This window comes from Cebus imitator, unplaced genomic scaffold (genome assembly GCF_001604975.1).
Source record: "Cebus imitator isolate Cc_AM_T3 unplaced genomic scaffold, Cebus_imitator-1.0 Scaffold44, whole genome shotgun sequence".
Lineage (NCBI taxonomy): Eukaryota > Metazoa > Chordata > Mammalia > Primates > Cebidae > Cebus > Cebus imitator.
The window spans coordinates 218,919-235,998 of record NW_016107359.1 but is presented as its reverse complement, the minus strand read 5'-3'; the positions used below and the strand labels follow the sequence as shown (position 1 = coordinate 235,998).

General features: G+C 36.5%; 1 protein-coding gene across 1 annotated transcript in view; it reads right to left on the bottom strand.

Moving 5' to 3' along the window:
* Positions 1 to 17,080, bottom strand: part of AKAP6 (A-kinase anchoring protein 6) — a gene marked incomplete at its 5' end in the record, with an annotated part of 309,960 nt that overhangs the window by 124,676 nt on the left and 168,204 nt on the right. Inside the window, one exon of the mRNA XM_037737882.1 lies at positions 14,041 to 14,161. Within this exon, the coding sequence (XP_037593810.1) occupies positions 14,041 to 14,161 (121 nt within the window). The remainder of the gene's footprint in view (positions 1 to 14,040; positions 14,162 to 17,080) is intronic.

The following is a 17,080-nucleotide window of genomic DNA, read 5'->3' as shown; positions in this document are numbered from 1 at the left end:
TGGAGAAATCCACGGAGCTTGTTAAAGCACCTCAAATATAAAGATTTACCAGCAGTCTTTCAATATTAGCATATTTTCTGCTACAAAAGAGGATGGAAGTGGTTTCAGTTAGATGGAGTGTAGACAAAACTGAAATAAATGACTTAAAAATATTTTTTCACCAACCAGCTTTGAGCACCAAAAAATTTCCTATTTGAAACTACAAAAGCTTGAGAAATGTGACTATATAGAAAACAGAAGAGCTAATTATAGAGCATGGATTCTGGCTGATTTGATAATTAATCCCAACATCAGAGAGGATTTACACCAGCTATAAGAAGACTTTCAGGAAAGGGAGAGTTAAACATTTTAATGGAAGGTTGTGGAATTCCCTCTGGAAAGATCTTTAATGGAGGACAAATTCACTCCTGTATGGATGGATAAAAAACATCCTTGGAAGAGAAGGAATAAAATGAAGGTCCTTTCAAGGCACTTGCAAGTCCTGAAACACCATTGAAATTCCCACTTTCCATGGAACTATGTAACTGTACAAAATCTCTTAGAGATCAACTTCGGAATATTCAGGAGAAAAATCAGCAGGTGATTCAATTCAGAAAGTATTTACTGAGTGCCAAATATTACCTAGCGCTGGGGAGATGACTACCCCAGCAGGGTACAGGTCTGAGCAGTTCCCTGTCTGCGATGTAGACAGCAGACAGGGAACACGATTATTCACTTCAGATAAAAAAAAATCGTTGTGCTCCAATCAGGTTTTTGGAACTATTTCCTGAACTTGGTGAGCTCAAAACTCCCACAAGAGCTGGCTGTCACATGAGATTTCTGGCATTACTCATGGTATCCCTGGATCTTTTTGCAAACAGAAAAGGCTTCTGACAGTGTTTCCATACTTTATTTATTTTTCTAACCCAAACTTGGATGGATGGAGCCTAGTGAAACTATCATCAAAACTTGGATTGTAAGATGCTAGCCAAATTTGAAATCTTTTGCGATATTTCCATGTTGCAGAAAAGATTTCAATTAACCCAACCCTAGAGACTCATTTATACTTAACATGAGGATTTGGCTCCTGGTTTATAAGCATTACTTCACAGAATGGTCTTTAGCACCATTAGGCAGATCAGAGTGAAGAAGAGGAGAGAAAAAGCATACAGACAGGAATGTTTATCATGCATATTTTCAAATGGCAGCATGTCAGCTGAGGAAAGCTGAGGAGGAAGGACAAAGTTCGGTGGGAAAATAGTAAACTCAAAAGGACGTCAAGGCGGACACAAAGAGGGCCAAGAAGTGAAGTGACTACAAATCTTTGTCAGGTGCTAATTTCAAATGATGCATCTTGTAACATTTTCTTGTTTAAAATCATTAAATTTCACAATTAATCACTAAGTAAAAAAAAAATACAAATGGCCATATATGATTATTTCTTAAAGTTATGGATAATATAAAAAGCTTTTTAAAAATAAAAATGTGGGAGAAAGTTTCAAAAGTGTTTCAGCTCTCTCCCGGTATTAGAGCAGTGACATTTAATTTTCAAATTTCCATACTGTGAATTAGCTAGCTATAGCTTTGGGAAGATGAGTCACTCTTATACTCTCTCTCTCGTGCACGTTTCTCTCCTTCTCATTATAAACTTGGATTAAAGAGCCAGCCCAAGTCCAAGTCCCTTCTTGTTTTCCTCACCCACTTCCTGACTACATTTTCGGAAGCATACGCTCATCTGAACTCATATCTAATTTTCTTCAATGAATGGGTCAATAAACTCTCCTGTCAGCTATGGTACAAGAACAAATTGTGCTGCTATACCTACCATTTCTAATTACTATTCATATTTACCTACATCTATTATCTGATTTTTGGGTTTCACATTTGCACAGCACATGTTACCTTCATATGTATAAATAATCATACCCATATGTATCTAAATATTCAAGAATACATCAGAGAATACTATGGTTTGAGAGGCTGGAGACTAGCCATAGAATTATGGTGATTAGTTGTAGATTTTTGTACCGTTTATGTCTCAGACATGGGTTTCTTTGTCTTTCCCTTCTTGCCTCCCTACCACTTTCTCTTTCTCCCTGATATCAACCTGAGCAAGCCTGAGTACTCTTGGTACTAAGAACTGTCTTTAATGCACTTTGATTTTGCAAGGAGAGAAATTTTTGTTTTATATACAATAAAAAAGAAAATAATGCTTGACATTCAATTATCACAGCATAAAAATAGGATTGTTTTCTTGAAAAAGTAATGAATTAATAGCATAGATCTGATTAATAGAGTTTAATTAACTATTGAATAAGTCTTGTTAGACATATGTGTTTCAACATATATTTATTGAGTTTCTATTATGTCCCAGGTACTGTGCTTGGCACTGGAGATGCATTAATAACTAATCAATAAATAGACACAAACCCTCTGCCTATAGTGTGAAGTCTAACAAAAAATATAATCATTCATTATTAAATTTGGTCTACAAAGTCCATATTTATGATCGTTATTTTAAAATATACATTTAATTAATAAACAAGTATTTTCAGCTAAATAATCCCCAAGGAGAACTTTCTCAGGGAGGCACTTTTGAGTACTAAAAGGGATAATACTGTTGTAATGAAGGTCGTAAATTCCAGTATGCCAAGATTTATAACATGGAAATGTGCTACTGAGTGAAACTTGGCATATATGAAGGAATTTTGTACAGTTATTTATATATGCATGATTTAAATGTCTTGGGACTATAGCATATCTGATTCAAAGAATCTGGCTTCATTCAAATTCAATCTTGGTGAAATATTTTTTTAGTTAAATAAGTTAATACTTTGTATACATGTATATATGTGTACACACATAAATGTATATGAATAAACACATTTTATATACGTGAATGTCTTCCACAAACTTCCCAGTTTTTAAGGCTAAAATGAGATGACAAGGGGAATATTAAAATTCACACATTTTCTTTACGTAAATGTCTGTAAGCATACGGAATCAACTACTTAGGAAAGCAGCTGAAATAGTAAGTTCAGATGAGTTTCAGTAGGGCATAGCTATCCTTCTGGAGAAAGGCTAGAGCTCTGTGGATTGAGAAACTTTAGAAGTGAAATTGAAATCAACCCAAAGGCTAAAGAGCATTAGCCTGGTTGTTTCTTTCCTAGCTTGCATGTGTGTGTATGTGTGTCTGTGTGTTTTATGTCTTACGTAAATGAATCAAGGTTTAGCAGGAAGACCACTCTTTCCCTCTTTGCTTACCCCAGTGTGCCTCATTAGGGATAGAGTGTCACTGAAGTGCCTAATTTAAGAATGTATGAGTTTCACAAATGCCCACATTATTAAAAATATGCTTAGGAAGGCTCTTGTTTCTGAGAACTGAAATTGCTTCCTCAACAGGACTGGAAAATGATTTTTCTGCAAATGATATTCCTGTAGAGCATCTCTCCATGGGGACCCCCCTTCAGTAACTTCTTTGGCATAATAGGATCCAGAAGGTTGAATCCTCTGAGGGCAATGCTGCCTTTAGTGCATCTCCCAAAAAGCATAAATATTTTCATCCTTAGCTTTCCTGAATCTAGCAAAATGCAGGAGGCTCCAGTGAGGCTCAGCATGGCAACACTTTCCCAGGGTGTTGAGGTACTTAAGAAAGTTTGGGGGCTTTCACAGAACAGTCTGATGATTAGCTATAAGAGCCAACCCCAGTCTATCATCTTTTCATTGCAGATGTACCATCTAACATTTCTTTCTTCTATCTTAGCATAAAAATCACATATAGAGTAAGAAAATAATGTTCTTACAAGAATCTACCTGTTGGAGAGAAGATGATATGGGACAAAAATGAGCAGGCAAGCAAAATGTGAAGAAAGACCATGAGCACTGGAGCCACCCAGATTGGGTTCGAAGCCCCAACTTACTTAGTTCTTGTGGTAGTTATTAGTACCGCTCAACAAATATTTCTAGCTTTCTGCATTTCAGGCACATGGTAGGGCTGCAGTTCCCCCATCTACTTTGAAGTTGGTTGGAGCCATGCAGTTAGTTCTGGCCAAAATTTTGAGTGGAACTGACATGTGTTTCTTTCAGGTAGAAGGCTTAAAGGCCAGAGTGAGACCCTCCAGAGCTCCCTTTCCTCTCTGCCATAGTAAGGGAATATTTAAGAGGGTGGCTGCTCTTTTAGCCTAAGTCTTAGAGTGAGGACAATGCCAAGCAGAGCCAAAAGCCAACCTGTGATGGTCATGTAGTATGCATGAGAAATAAATCTTTGCAGCTTTAACCCTCTGAGATTTGGGGCATGTTTGTTACCTCAGCATACCCTAGCCTAGCCTGACTAAGGGACTAGTTCTGTGCCTTTCAGGTTAGCTTCTTAACCTCTCTATGTTTTTGGCTCAGTGTCTGTGAATTAGGGAAAATAATCAAGATTCCTGTGAGCATTAAGTAAGATAATGTGAATGCGGTAGTGACACAATCAAATGAATTAGTAAAATCTTACTCTTTGATGAGTTTCTTTCTCCCTCTATCCTATTCCCATCTCAATACCACACAAACATACTCACTCAAATATATCACACACACAAGCACTTCTCTTTTTATCAAATGTTGAAGAAGATAACATCCGTTTTTGTTCCCTTTTCTGTATTTCTTCTCCCTGCCCACTCTCTTACTTTCCCAATGCCTTTCCATTTTAGCTAGACATTAAAATTGATATTTAATTCAATATTATCCTCCTGCCCCCCTCCCCACAGAATATCTGCATTCAGGAGAATGCATTCTTCTTTACCACAAAGGAATGAATCTTGAGAATGGGACAAAGGCAGTTCAGACAGTTGGTACTGGAGCTAGTTAGGTTGGAGAATTCCCGATTACTCCAAAATTGATATCCCTTGGACAATCACAAATCTACTTCTTTCCAAAGTTAGGCATGGTTGTAAGATAAGGACATAAAGGAAGGAAGTTAATGAGTTTATTCGTGAAAGCACTATGGGAAAGCTTTTCCCTTGGGACTTACCAACTATTCTGAACAGGTACCAGGACTTCTGAAATAACTGAAACGTTACCTAGGTACCTTCTAGCCCCACATTCCTGCTTTAGGAATACATTCAAGATTTTCTAATAAACTACAAAAACTAGAATGATGATAAAGACAAATTATTTAGAATAAATAGCATATGTATCTTATATATATACACTTCCTTGTAGTTATAATTATGATAACCAATGCCTTCCTGATGTAATTACATGGAACACTAAGTCTATCATTTATCCTTTTTATATCAATACCCCTTTGTTTAATCGTATATCATATAATTTTTTCCCAGCCCCAAACCAGATTAGCCCCAATATGAATACAACCACTAAAGGTAATTTAAAAATAGGAAATGCTAAAATGTAGGTGATGGCCATTGCTATGAAGTCACTGACCTGAAACATATACATATTATTGAGTAGTTCAGGAGCCAAAGTTGGCAGTGATCCAAAAACCTTTCTTATTAGGTATTTAAATGTTCCTCTAATTTCTTTTCTAGAAACTAGAAAGAAATCTACAAATATCTTGGGCTAAAGCCAAAGCTCTCAGCTTAACAAAAGAGGGAATACTACACATTCCCATCTAATTAAGTAAAAGTCATTTCTCAAAAAATTAGAGGCTGAAATTTTTTTTCAACTTAATTCAAAGTTTTAATAGCAAACTCTAATTATTATCCTGAGTGGAAGCAATAAAATCTCCCAAACAGGTCAACTAATTTGAGTGCTATCTGTAATCATTTAGATTTTAACATGATGGTTATTACTTATTACCCTGAAACCAAGCAGCACAATGAGATATTGATTACTTTTAACCTTTAGATCCAAGGATTCAAGAAAGGTCAGAGGAGGGAAATACTCTACCTCTCTTGGCTGGCAAACGGATAGCCTTCAGGAGAATTCAAATGATTCCCATTGGCCAAGTATTTATTTGTTTATTCTCTGGACTAACAAGAAATGATGATACTTTTAAAAATAACACTCGGCACATATTTAGTTAGCATTATTACATTTATATAACCAATGGCTTCAGATGTGCTTCACATCACAGCAAGTCTCAAACTGTTAACCCTTTACCAAGTTTTGTTTGTGCAAGCATCTTTATTGAAATGAGATAGTAAATATGGGAGCATTTATTGGAATAAACTTATCTCATTGGGTTCAGAGTTCTTAGTAGATTCCAAAAGGCTGAATACAATCATTGGCTACTGTTGGCCACTAGCATTTCTTTTGGTTTTCCTTTTCCATGACAGCATTTAGAAATATTTTTCACATTTGTGCTGCTAAAGGCAATGAGTTCTAGGTAGGGTCCAGCAGAATTACAGGCAAGAGAAACGTAACTGTTATGTGTTAGATTAATTTGCAGAACACTTGGCATTATTATTGCCAAGTCGTCAAATTGTTCCAAGTTGTTCCGGAAGGTTGTTATTAATAGTATGTTTTCTGCGGAAAGTTCTGTCTACTTTTGGAACTGCATTTCTGTTGCCAAGGAAACTCCTTTAAGCACAGTTTTCTAGGAGCACACTGCTGCTTTTGTTTGCCAGTGTCCTATTCATATCATCTAAGTAAGCGTTTTACGTGCTCCAGCCTTCAGTCCCAAATGTTGAAGTTTTAGCCCATTTAAGTTGCTTTTTCAAACATAGCTAATGCATGCTATGATTTTCCTCTCTCCCTTTCTCTCTCCTCACTCTCCACTCTCCATCCAAGCCCCCCTCTCCCCGCCTTCTTCCCACTCTGCCTCCAACATGCCTAACTCTTACTATTCAAGTTTTATTTTTTTAAACAGTTGCATTAGGGCAGATAGTTTTCACAAGTTTTTTGATAAATTAACTTTAATTTGAATAATAATTCCATAGGTTGTAGCATTAGTCCTTCAAGTGTTAATTATCTTTTCACTCTAAAATTAATGTACTCATTTCCTACTGACTCCTCTACCCCATTTATTGAAGTGCTGAGGAAAACATGTCATTGAGTCCCGAGCCAGCCCTGTTGTTGTGATTAAGCGTGGTCACATGGCCCATCTCTGCCAAAAGGAGGGCCCTGAGAAAAGGTGACAAAGACAGTGATTTCCTGTCAGCAAAGAGTACGACAGGGCTGTCTAGAAGTGATGCAAATGAGGGGAACTTTCCCCACGGCTTGTTTGATCCACTCTAGGCCAGAGCCAGCTAGGCCAGGGAGAGAAGGAGCAGCACAATGCCTCAGAGGCCAACCCAGAGAGCCAACGCACCTTCCGGACAGTGGCTCACCCGCTAGAGACAAAAACTGCTGGCGGGGCTTCCCTTCCTTGCCCCTCCACACACAGAGCCAACTATTTCTTGGCATCCTATTCTCTTAACATCTTTTTTTTCCCTTTTAAAAGAAGTGATTCAAATAGGAATTACAGGCTCCAGCATGAACAGTGTTTCAAACATTGTTCAAAAACCACATTCATCTACTTTTTCTTCCCCTAAACATTTTCAGGGTAAGTTTTGCCTTCTCTCAAAAAAAGAAAAAAAAAAGGAAAAATATATATTCCAGTATTCATAGCAAACACTGATTCATCAAAGCTCAAATTAATACAACAGTTAATCTAAGGACATTTCAAACTTTAATAAAAATGAAACAACAAATTCATTTCTAGATAAGCAGTGGAGACAGTCTAAATCTTTCCATTCTGATCACTTTTTAAATGACTAGATAATGTTATTTGAAATATTATAATGAATTTAAGCATATTCTTCTTATCTTAATGGAGATTTAATCTAACATACAATTAAGCTATACAATTAATCTACCAGGAAATAAGTAAAAAATTATCATTAAATTCTTGTGCCTGATATATCTAGTACATTTTTACCTTGACTGCTTGAATAACTAGTAATTTGTTTCATTTTGAATATCAGGGTAGACATGTAACACTCAACACTGAAATTCCAATATAAGGCCTAATTAACAGAATTTAACTTTTTGACATGTTCTTCTATTCTATACACCAACATGTAATTTTTTTTAAACTTAATAAATGTTCTTCTATTTCAAGTCTAGCTATGGAGACTTGGACCATGAACCAACCTAACACTACACTTTTAGGAGCTCAAGTTTAGTTCTAAGAATGTTAAGTCACATCTGAAATTAGTTAGGTCAATTTGGTCCAGAACAAAATAAAAGAGAATTATTCCAGAGGGTTGAAATGTGTGAATTTATAAAACACAGGAATAGTGTGATTAATCTGTTTTCTGTTATCAGTTCACATGTATGACAACATCATTTTGATATCAATAGTTATAAAATAGCAAGTCAACTATGTTCCATTTTTCTTCTTGTACTCTGTATTTCCTATTCCTCAGAATTTCTAATTCTATTCCATACATCTTTCTATTTAAGAATTATTATGGTTAGGCCAACTGTGGTGGCTCATGCCTTTAATCTTAGCACTTTGGGAGGCCAAAGCAGGAGGATCACCTGAGGTCAGGAGTTCGAGACCAGCCTGGCCAACATGGGAAAACCCTGTCTCTACGAAAAATACAAAATGAGCCGGGTGTGGTGGCAGGTTCCTGTAATCCCAACTCCTGGGGAGGCTAAGACAGGAGAATGGCTTGAACCCGGGAGGCAGAGGTTGCAGTGAGCAGAGATTGCACCATTACATTTCAGCTTGGGGGACAAGAGCAAGCAAGACTTTGTCTCAAAAAAAAAATTATTATTATGGTTAGAAATTTATTTACCAACCATTCTAAGCCCTTATATTTAAAAAAATATCCTAAAGGAAAATGTTTTCACATCTAAGTATCAAAACAAAATTTCTTCAAAGGAAGTATTATCTCTTTTTTTTTTAATAGAAAGCATACATTTTGCAGTTAGACATATTTCCCTCTTTGCTTTCACTACCAAGAAACTCAAAATATAATATTGGGATCATGTTTTAGTAACTACATAGGGCTTTACAGTTTATATGCAGGCATATTAACTCTTCTTAAAGATGCAACCTCTAGTCTATGTATATTTTCTCCAGTCTGATTTGTACTTATATTTTTAAAATATTTGTATTATTTTCATGTTGATTCTTATAAACAACCTCAAATTCATAGCAGGGTAAAAATGTAATTGATCTGTTTAGTAGCCATTGTATTATATAAATGAATGGTCCTTTTCCTTTTACACCAAGAACACATTTGGACTTACACAAACAGAGACATATTATGAGTAACTAACCTTCAAAATTAAGTACAAAATTTTAGTATAAGTTCTCTGAAAGTACAAAGGTCTTAGTTGAAGTGGGTACTTATTTAGTAGTATTTTTAAGCTGGGAGGGTAATTTTTAACCCTTCTGAAATCGTGTACAAGTCATATGTTGCTTAACGACGGGGATATGTTCTGAGAAATCCCTGCTATAATCTCTCCCTTTCTCCCCACCTCACTTTCTGCTCTCCATCCAAGCAGTGTTTCATGATTTTGCCACTGTGTGAACATCCTAGAGTATACTTAGATAAACCTAGATGATAGATTAGATGGTAGAGCCTAGTATAAATCTTGGCTATACAGTATAGCCTATACAGTATTGCTCCTAGGCTACATATCTGTACAGCATGTTACTGTATTGAATACTGTAGGCAACTGTACCACAATGGTAAGTATTTGTGTAACAAAACATAGAAAAGGTATAGTAAAAATATAGTATTATAACCTTATGGAACAACCATTGTTCATTGACCAAAAATAATGTTATGTGGCACATGACTATAATCTTTTATTGATGAGGTGAAGCTAAGCTATTTGTTTGAGGAACAAATCTATCTGTGGGGTGTTTCAGTGAGCTTCAAAATATGTGAAAACAACTCTTGTTCAATTATAACAATAATCATCCAGATGCAACTTCTGAATTTGGCCTTTGAAATTAACCCTTGGACTCTGGAACTTCATACCAACCTAGGATCACTAGGAGCTCTGTCATCTGTGCTCTGTAGGTAGCAGCAAACTGGCAGTCATTTGTGCCTAGGTAAGGAGCCCCTGACAGAGTACACCCTCACCATGCTACAAAGTCAGCTATAGCTGCTGAGGAGGATAGTAGAGCAGAAAAGGCAGCAGTCTGAGCTATAGCTCTCCAATCATTGAAATGCTTCTAGGTCACTCAGTCTATAACACTTATAGGGTAGGGGAGGAGGTGTCTTGAGCTTCCCTGAGCCAAAGAATAATGCCACCTTTGATCTGTAGAAATGAAAAAATGGAGCTTTTCCTTCACAAGTGGGTTTTAAATATTTCTCCATTAATAGTTAATGCACATGCAGACCAGCAGAGTGACAGCTTCCTGTGATTATGAATTCTGGCATCGTAACTCTAGTCCAAATAGGAGCTGAACTTTCAAAATCATAGTGGTTACTTTTGACAAATTAAATTGTCCTACTTAGGAAGGTGGGAGGAATGAAGAGAAAGAAAGTAAGAGACTGGGTGCAAATTCTCCATGGAGGTAATTCTCAGGTTGAGGAAGAAAAAAATGAGAAAAGACTACACTTGTGTTTTCTAGCCTGATGATATTGCCAATGTTTGTTATAAAATAGATATAGAAGCCTTCTATTCAGAGGACAGATAAGGGAGAAGGGAACTCTTTGGCAGTATAACTCGCTGTCTCAAAACAAAGAAGAACGGATATTTAAGGGAATAGTTTTTAATAGGAATTAGATTGCTGTTGAGACTGCAGTTTAAAATTATCTCAAAAAATTGTCTTACATTTCTAACAATATAAAAATAAAAAGAAATGATTTAAAGTCCACTTTATAGACCACTGCAGTATTAAGGTTTCTGCATTGTGTCATATTATGCTAATGTCATCTTTGCCCATTAAATCCAATTATTTGTCTTTATAAGTTCTTTGTGTATTTTGCTGGCTTTGAGTAGTCTAAATATCACAACAGATGCTCTACTCAGGATATGTGCTGAGTGAATAGTCTAGGGTTTCTGTGTTTCATACAATCTGTAGTTTCATATTTAGGAGGTAAGGCTAGGTGATTTTCTAGTGGAGACCAGGATAAAGCCAGGAAGGTAATATCTAATGTTGAAAAGGCTAAATAAGCTTCACTCTCACTGACTAGCATCTTACTAGATTTTATGTAACCTGACTTTCTAAATGAAACCTTGGGGATCAACCTAGGACTTTGTAAGTGCATGAGTCAGGGTTTGGGCATAACTACTCCAGGAAAAGAGTTGAGTGATGAAATAGCCACCCAGAGAGGGGACAACAAAGGTTTTAAATGCTCTAATAGAAGGAATAAAGATTCAGTCCTGCAGTATAGATTCCTAGGATTTTTTTTTTTACCACCACTCAGCTGAAGAGCTCCCTTAAAAGTTTCAGCTCGTACCTCGTCCTTTTCCTTAATACCAGGGATGATGAGCTTCATTTACATCCTTGATTTTTAAACTCACAACTGTTAGTTCAATATCAACTATATAAGGTGTTTGCTCAATAATGTATACAATACAAGTTTAAGGCATTTTCCTTGGTGTTATACAAATATTTTAAGGAGTGGAGATGGTATAGATAGGTTGATGGAATTGGAAATGCTGTAAAGTAGGTTGGGAGGTCTTGTTGACTTGTCACAATACTAGGGAACATGAAGAGTAAATATTCTGTAATGTAAAACGTCCATAAACTAACAAAAAATTGTTTTGCTCTAAATGTCAACAGTGCCCTTAATAAAAAAATGTTGATAAAGCACTGGTATCTTTTGGGGTCAACAAACACAAAGATTAGAGATAAATAAGGTAGTCTCAAATCGTATTTAAAAGCTAGCAAGGCCTGGGCACCCAGTTGAAAAGCTTTACTCCTTCAGAGGTCTCTATGATTAAGAGACCATAAATGCCCCTTTTGCAAGTCATCGGTTCAGCTGATTCCTAGAAAAGCAGATTAGAACAGAGGAATAGGATATTGAAAATGTTGACCTAATCTGGAAATCCCTGAGGAGTCTTGGAAGACCTGAAATTAATTTTTCTTGTCAGTTTTTCTAATTTAGGAGCCACCTGAAGTTCTACATGACTCCTCAGTCAATATCCTCAGGATTATTCTGGAGGTTTCCAAGCCTCTTGGGGGCACACATAAAGACCCTATAGACTGTAGCATTTTCTACTCGTTTCTAACTCAATCTTTAATTTTGCTTATAAGCCAAATGCAAAGTTAGTGCTGGTCTAAAGAGCAGAGCTATGTTAAGTACCTAAAAGCAGAAGAATGGTGACAGGACATGAGTCACAAATGAAAAATCACAGTACAGAAAATGTTTGGAAAAATACTATAACCCAGAAGTTCTGAGTGGGTGGAATAATGGCCTTCGATATGCCAGAATGGGAATTTTCAGGCAAAGCACTTACAAAGAAACTGCGAGAAAAAGAAGACTGCATTTTTGTTCAATGATTTCCTATTAATTGTGATGTAAATTATATGAATGTGATTTTGACAAAGAATAGCACTGTTTCTGAAAAAATAGTGGCTTATATGCAAAACACAAAATGCATCAAGAAGAAAAGAAATGCTATTTGGCATCATGAGTGCAATAAAGTCCGAGATAATGGCTTAGGGTTAGGTAACCTTTCATATTTTTCCTATTTGGCTCAACTTTTAATACTTCAGTCTTAAGAATAAAATATTTTTCTATCACTAAGTTAATATAGATTTATAGGCATGTCTTCATACCTAATTCCTGATCATGATGTCAAATGTGAAGTCGTCTAGTTTTAGTTACATTAGGTTGAGATTGTTCTGTAACAATATGTTATGCCAGAAGATATATTAGATAGCTTTGTTGTTAATGTGGACAGCTATCCATACAGGAAACAGCTAACAGTCAACAAGCTCAATTAATGTTGGACTGAATTCTTTAGAGAATAAAATGTCCCCATTTGCTGGGTCCCTGGGGAGCTTATATCTTCTCCTAACTGAGATGATTCCTAGGGGACACTAATTAAAGTCAACCAGACCCTTGAAAAGTATGAATATCTCTCTTAAAGGGAGGTAAACGTTAAATAATTTATTAAAGAACAGTAATTTAAAATGATAACATTGAAGAAGAAAGAAGACAACTTTTATTTGACCTTGAATGTACTTCTTATTATACAAGAAACTTAAAAAAAACTAGAGGGTAGTTGTTTCTTGTCATTATACTGTTGCTGATTCTGTGGTTAGTTATTAATTTTATTTTTTATGATTCACAATCTGCTCTTTGAAATATGCCATATGCTCAAAGCAATTCAAGGATGACAACTGTCAGAATTACTCCAATAAAAATTGCCTAAATGAGGATGATTTACTGCAGTCTGATATTTCAGTGGAAAGTCCCTCTTCCCTCCCCCTGACAGCTTTTTCAGGCACTGTGAATCCTACAACCATTTTTGTTTTAAGTCAAAATCACATGATTGCTTTATAAGAACTGCTAAGACTGTTTAAGTAGAATTGGTAAAATACAGTAGGTTAAGGGTGAATTAGCAGACATGGAAAACAAAATAGATAGTTATTAGATGGATTGCCTGCAATCAATAGGTGAGTTTCAAGCCAGTTTTCTTAAATCACACAGAAATGTATCGACTTAACATGACAACGTCTGCTCTATGTATCACTAATAAACATTAAATTGGATGAGCCCTGTACTTTGGCAGCAGCAAGCCAAACCAAAGGCAAATTTCTTTTTTCTCTGGGAAAATCTGAAGGGTAGATAGAATCCACCTGAGTACTCCAATCATACCATGTTTTGTTAAATGTTACTAGTCCATTTATCCCTCATTTTGTTTCAGTCTATTTATTAATGCAGTTTCATTTATTGCTATTCATCTTGAAGATAAATCTTTGTCCTTCTATAGAATTACAGCAAATAGAATGTGATAAAGGGAACTTTCTTGCAATTATGATGTTGGTCCAGCCTGTCAGCACATAAGGGATGGAAATGAGTTTGGGGACAGGGAAGGGAATTCTAATAGACACCATGATACATAAAATGAACGAAAAGATATCCTGAGAGAGAGAGAGACTTGTCAGGCTAATCAGATCTTCCACAGCAAGGTAAAGGCAGGAAGGGTAGCTCTAACCTTGTAAAGATGCTGCTGCTGCTCCTCTGACATCATCAGGTCGTGGCTGTCCATCACAAGGGACTCCATGTCAATCAGCCAATCCCAGAGCTCCTGATATTCTGAATCAAAGTCCAGAAGCCTGAAGATAAGGCACAAAATGCAGTATGCATAAATACAGTGTAGTTGTTAAAATCTCATATTAGAATAATATATTCTTGAAAACCCATGATGTTCCTAGTGATATCTATAAAAAGAGAAGAGAAAATTTCTATGTTGTTACACAGTGGGCAAAATAGAAACTCAAACCTGCAAAACAGCCACCTCTTAGATTGTGAAAACATAATATGCAATTCCAATGCTCATAGCCGAGACATGTTATGGCTATTTCCATTTTCTAACCCTTTCTGAGGATTTGCAGCACTTGAACAAAATTATCACCACTGCATCCTTAAAAAAGAGCACTGCCATTTAATAGACTAACAGAGTCAGTGACCTGCAGAAGGTTACATGGTCCAGAATTTAGGGTAAGAACAGCACCCTCAAAATTTTAACCCTTTTCCCCTCTACTAGATTTTCCATAGATATCACATCCTAACAGGTTTATGATTAAGAATATCAATTTAACTAATTTCTCTATAATGATCACTGTCAGATCCAAATATGTTGATATATACTATCGGATCTAACATATTATATTCACTGGGAAATCACTCAATCACTTATCTGTCCCTCTGCTGTCTATCTGCCTATCTCTGCAAACATATATCCTACATTTATTGTTATGGATGAGTAGTTAGCATTTCAGCTTAACACTCAGAGATAGGCTTGAGTGACTCTGGTAAGCCAGTGAGAACCAGTGGCAGATCCAGTATTAGACAGGTGTTCCCCACAGACATGTAGGAAACAAAGGTAAGGACAGGAAGTCAAAACAATGAATCTTTGAATAGCCAGCAATCATTAAAATTCAAAGGAGGATCACTATGGTTTTCAACAAAATAAATCATTAGAATAAGGAGCTTAAAAGGATTAATGTGATTCTCTATTGAAAGCCTGGTGAATAAGTAAAGCCCAGATTCTTCTAAAACACTGTGATCTGCAAATGAAAGTACAGAATGAAAAACTATGACTTTGTCCTTTACCCCCAAAATCATCCCAACTAAAAGAAATCCTACAGTCTTGTCAAATTGTAACTGAGCAAAACCCTATCAGTACTAATGAGGCAGCAGCCTCAGGTATGAATCTAAATTTTTCAATTGAGTATTTTATTACTACCTGTTCCTGTCTCTATATATTAAATGACTGCTTTTCATGAAAATGAAAATCTACATTTAATAACTTATAATTTAATCTTAATAGATCTGTCAAAAAAATGTAAGGTGTGCCTAGTGATGGGGGTAAGTGGGAATAGAGGATTGTCTATTTTATTTTAATTACTTTACCATAAAGATCCTTGATTAGAACTATAAGCACCCAAGGGCAAGAATCAACAGTGACTAACATGTGAAGTTTATTAATAAATGTTTACTGAATGCCAATGATGGGTATAGCTGATGTAGTTATAACCTCTAGTAAAGGTATGGTGGCCTAGAGCAGTGTTTCTGAAACTAAAATGTGCATATACTGCAACTGATTATCTTGTTAAAATGAAGGTATTGATTCAGTAACTGCTCTAGGGTAGGGCTTGAGATTCTGCATTTGTGACAAGTGTTGGCAACACTGCTGGTCCATGGACCACACTTTGAGTAGCAAGGGCTTCCAGAATATATGTGAAATCTGAACTAGTATCCCATTTCAAAATACTAAAACAAAACAAAATCGAACCATTGTAAAAGGGACAAATAAAATAAATAAAGGGATAAATAAAAAATAAACCATTGACTCTGACTAATAAGGAATAACTAATAAACATTTGCTTATGTGATAGGTGTAACCATTTAGAAATACTTCCTGAATTACGGTCACTATTTCCCTTTCCTTGCACCCTCCCATATTTTAACCATAAAGAAACAAAAGGTAGAATGCCTCACACAAAATTAGAAGAGTATGATTCAAGGGATTGTTAAAGCAAAGGGGAAAGGAAGAGAAAGCTCACTCTTTCCACGTCAGAGGATTTGGAGAATAAGAAAGAATAAGGCAGGAGGAGCAGGTGTTCAGATGTGTGTTCTCTTCTGTCTTGGCCTAAGACCTAGACAGAAGGTATGTGAGACAGGTTGAGAAGAAAGCCCAAAGCACAAGGATGTCCACTCCATTCTCTGGTCGGAACTCTGCCAGGAAATTGCCTCATACAGTGTTCCCACAACAACCTGGAGAGGGGATGTTGTGGACAGAGAGAGATCTTTGGTTAGAACTTTCTTTGCTCTGTTGTTCTCTCATTCTCCCAATAAGAGACTCCAGGGTTGCTGAGAGTTCAGCTGATGAACCTGACAGAGGCATTGCCATGACAACAAAGGCACAACGACGCCCCTCCCCAACAAAAGGAGAGCCAGGTGGGCCTGTGAAGTCAGACCACAGGGAGTTGGCAGGGTCAGTGAGGGCTGAGTTGAGGCTTCGTAAACAAGAAATATCACCAGAACCTGACCAAGCCAAGAGGTAACAACACAAGCTAGACCAGCTACAGCCCTCTGTGGGCAGAAACGTCATAAAACCCTTGACAAAACCCATTTCAATAAGCCCACCCAGCCTGTACCTAATCACTGTGTTAAGCCAGGGGACTCCACTACACCCCAGAATTACAAGATCATGTGAATCTGAACATGCTCAGATGTTATCTTGGAGAAAAGAATGGAGACAAATTGAAAATCTAAAAAACTGAGCATCGATTCCAAGAGAGTATTTCCTAAAGAGAATGTTAATTTATTAGGGAGGCTATAATGTGTGTGAAGGCCTAAACTCTGATCTTAAAGCAAGTTTCTTCCTTGCTTTTCTAGAAAAGTGTGAGTGTAGGGTGCCTCATAAAAATGATGAATCAGCAAGAGAAAAGAAGCTTGTTTCTTTTTCATACCTGTGTATAACAGAAAAAGAAGTTTTGATTACGACTAAGAAATTCAAGGGCAAGACA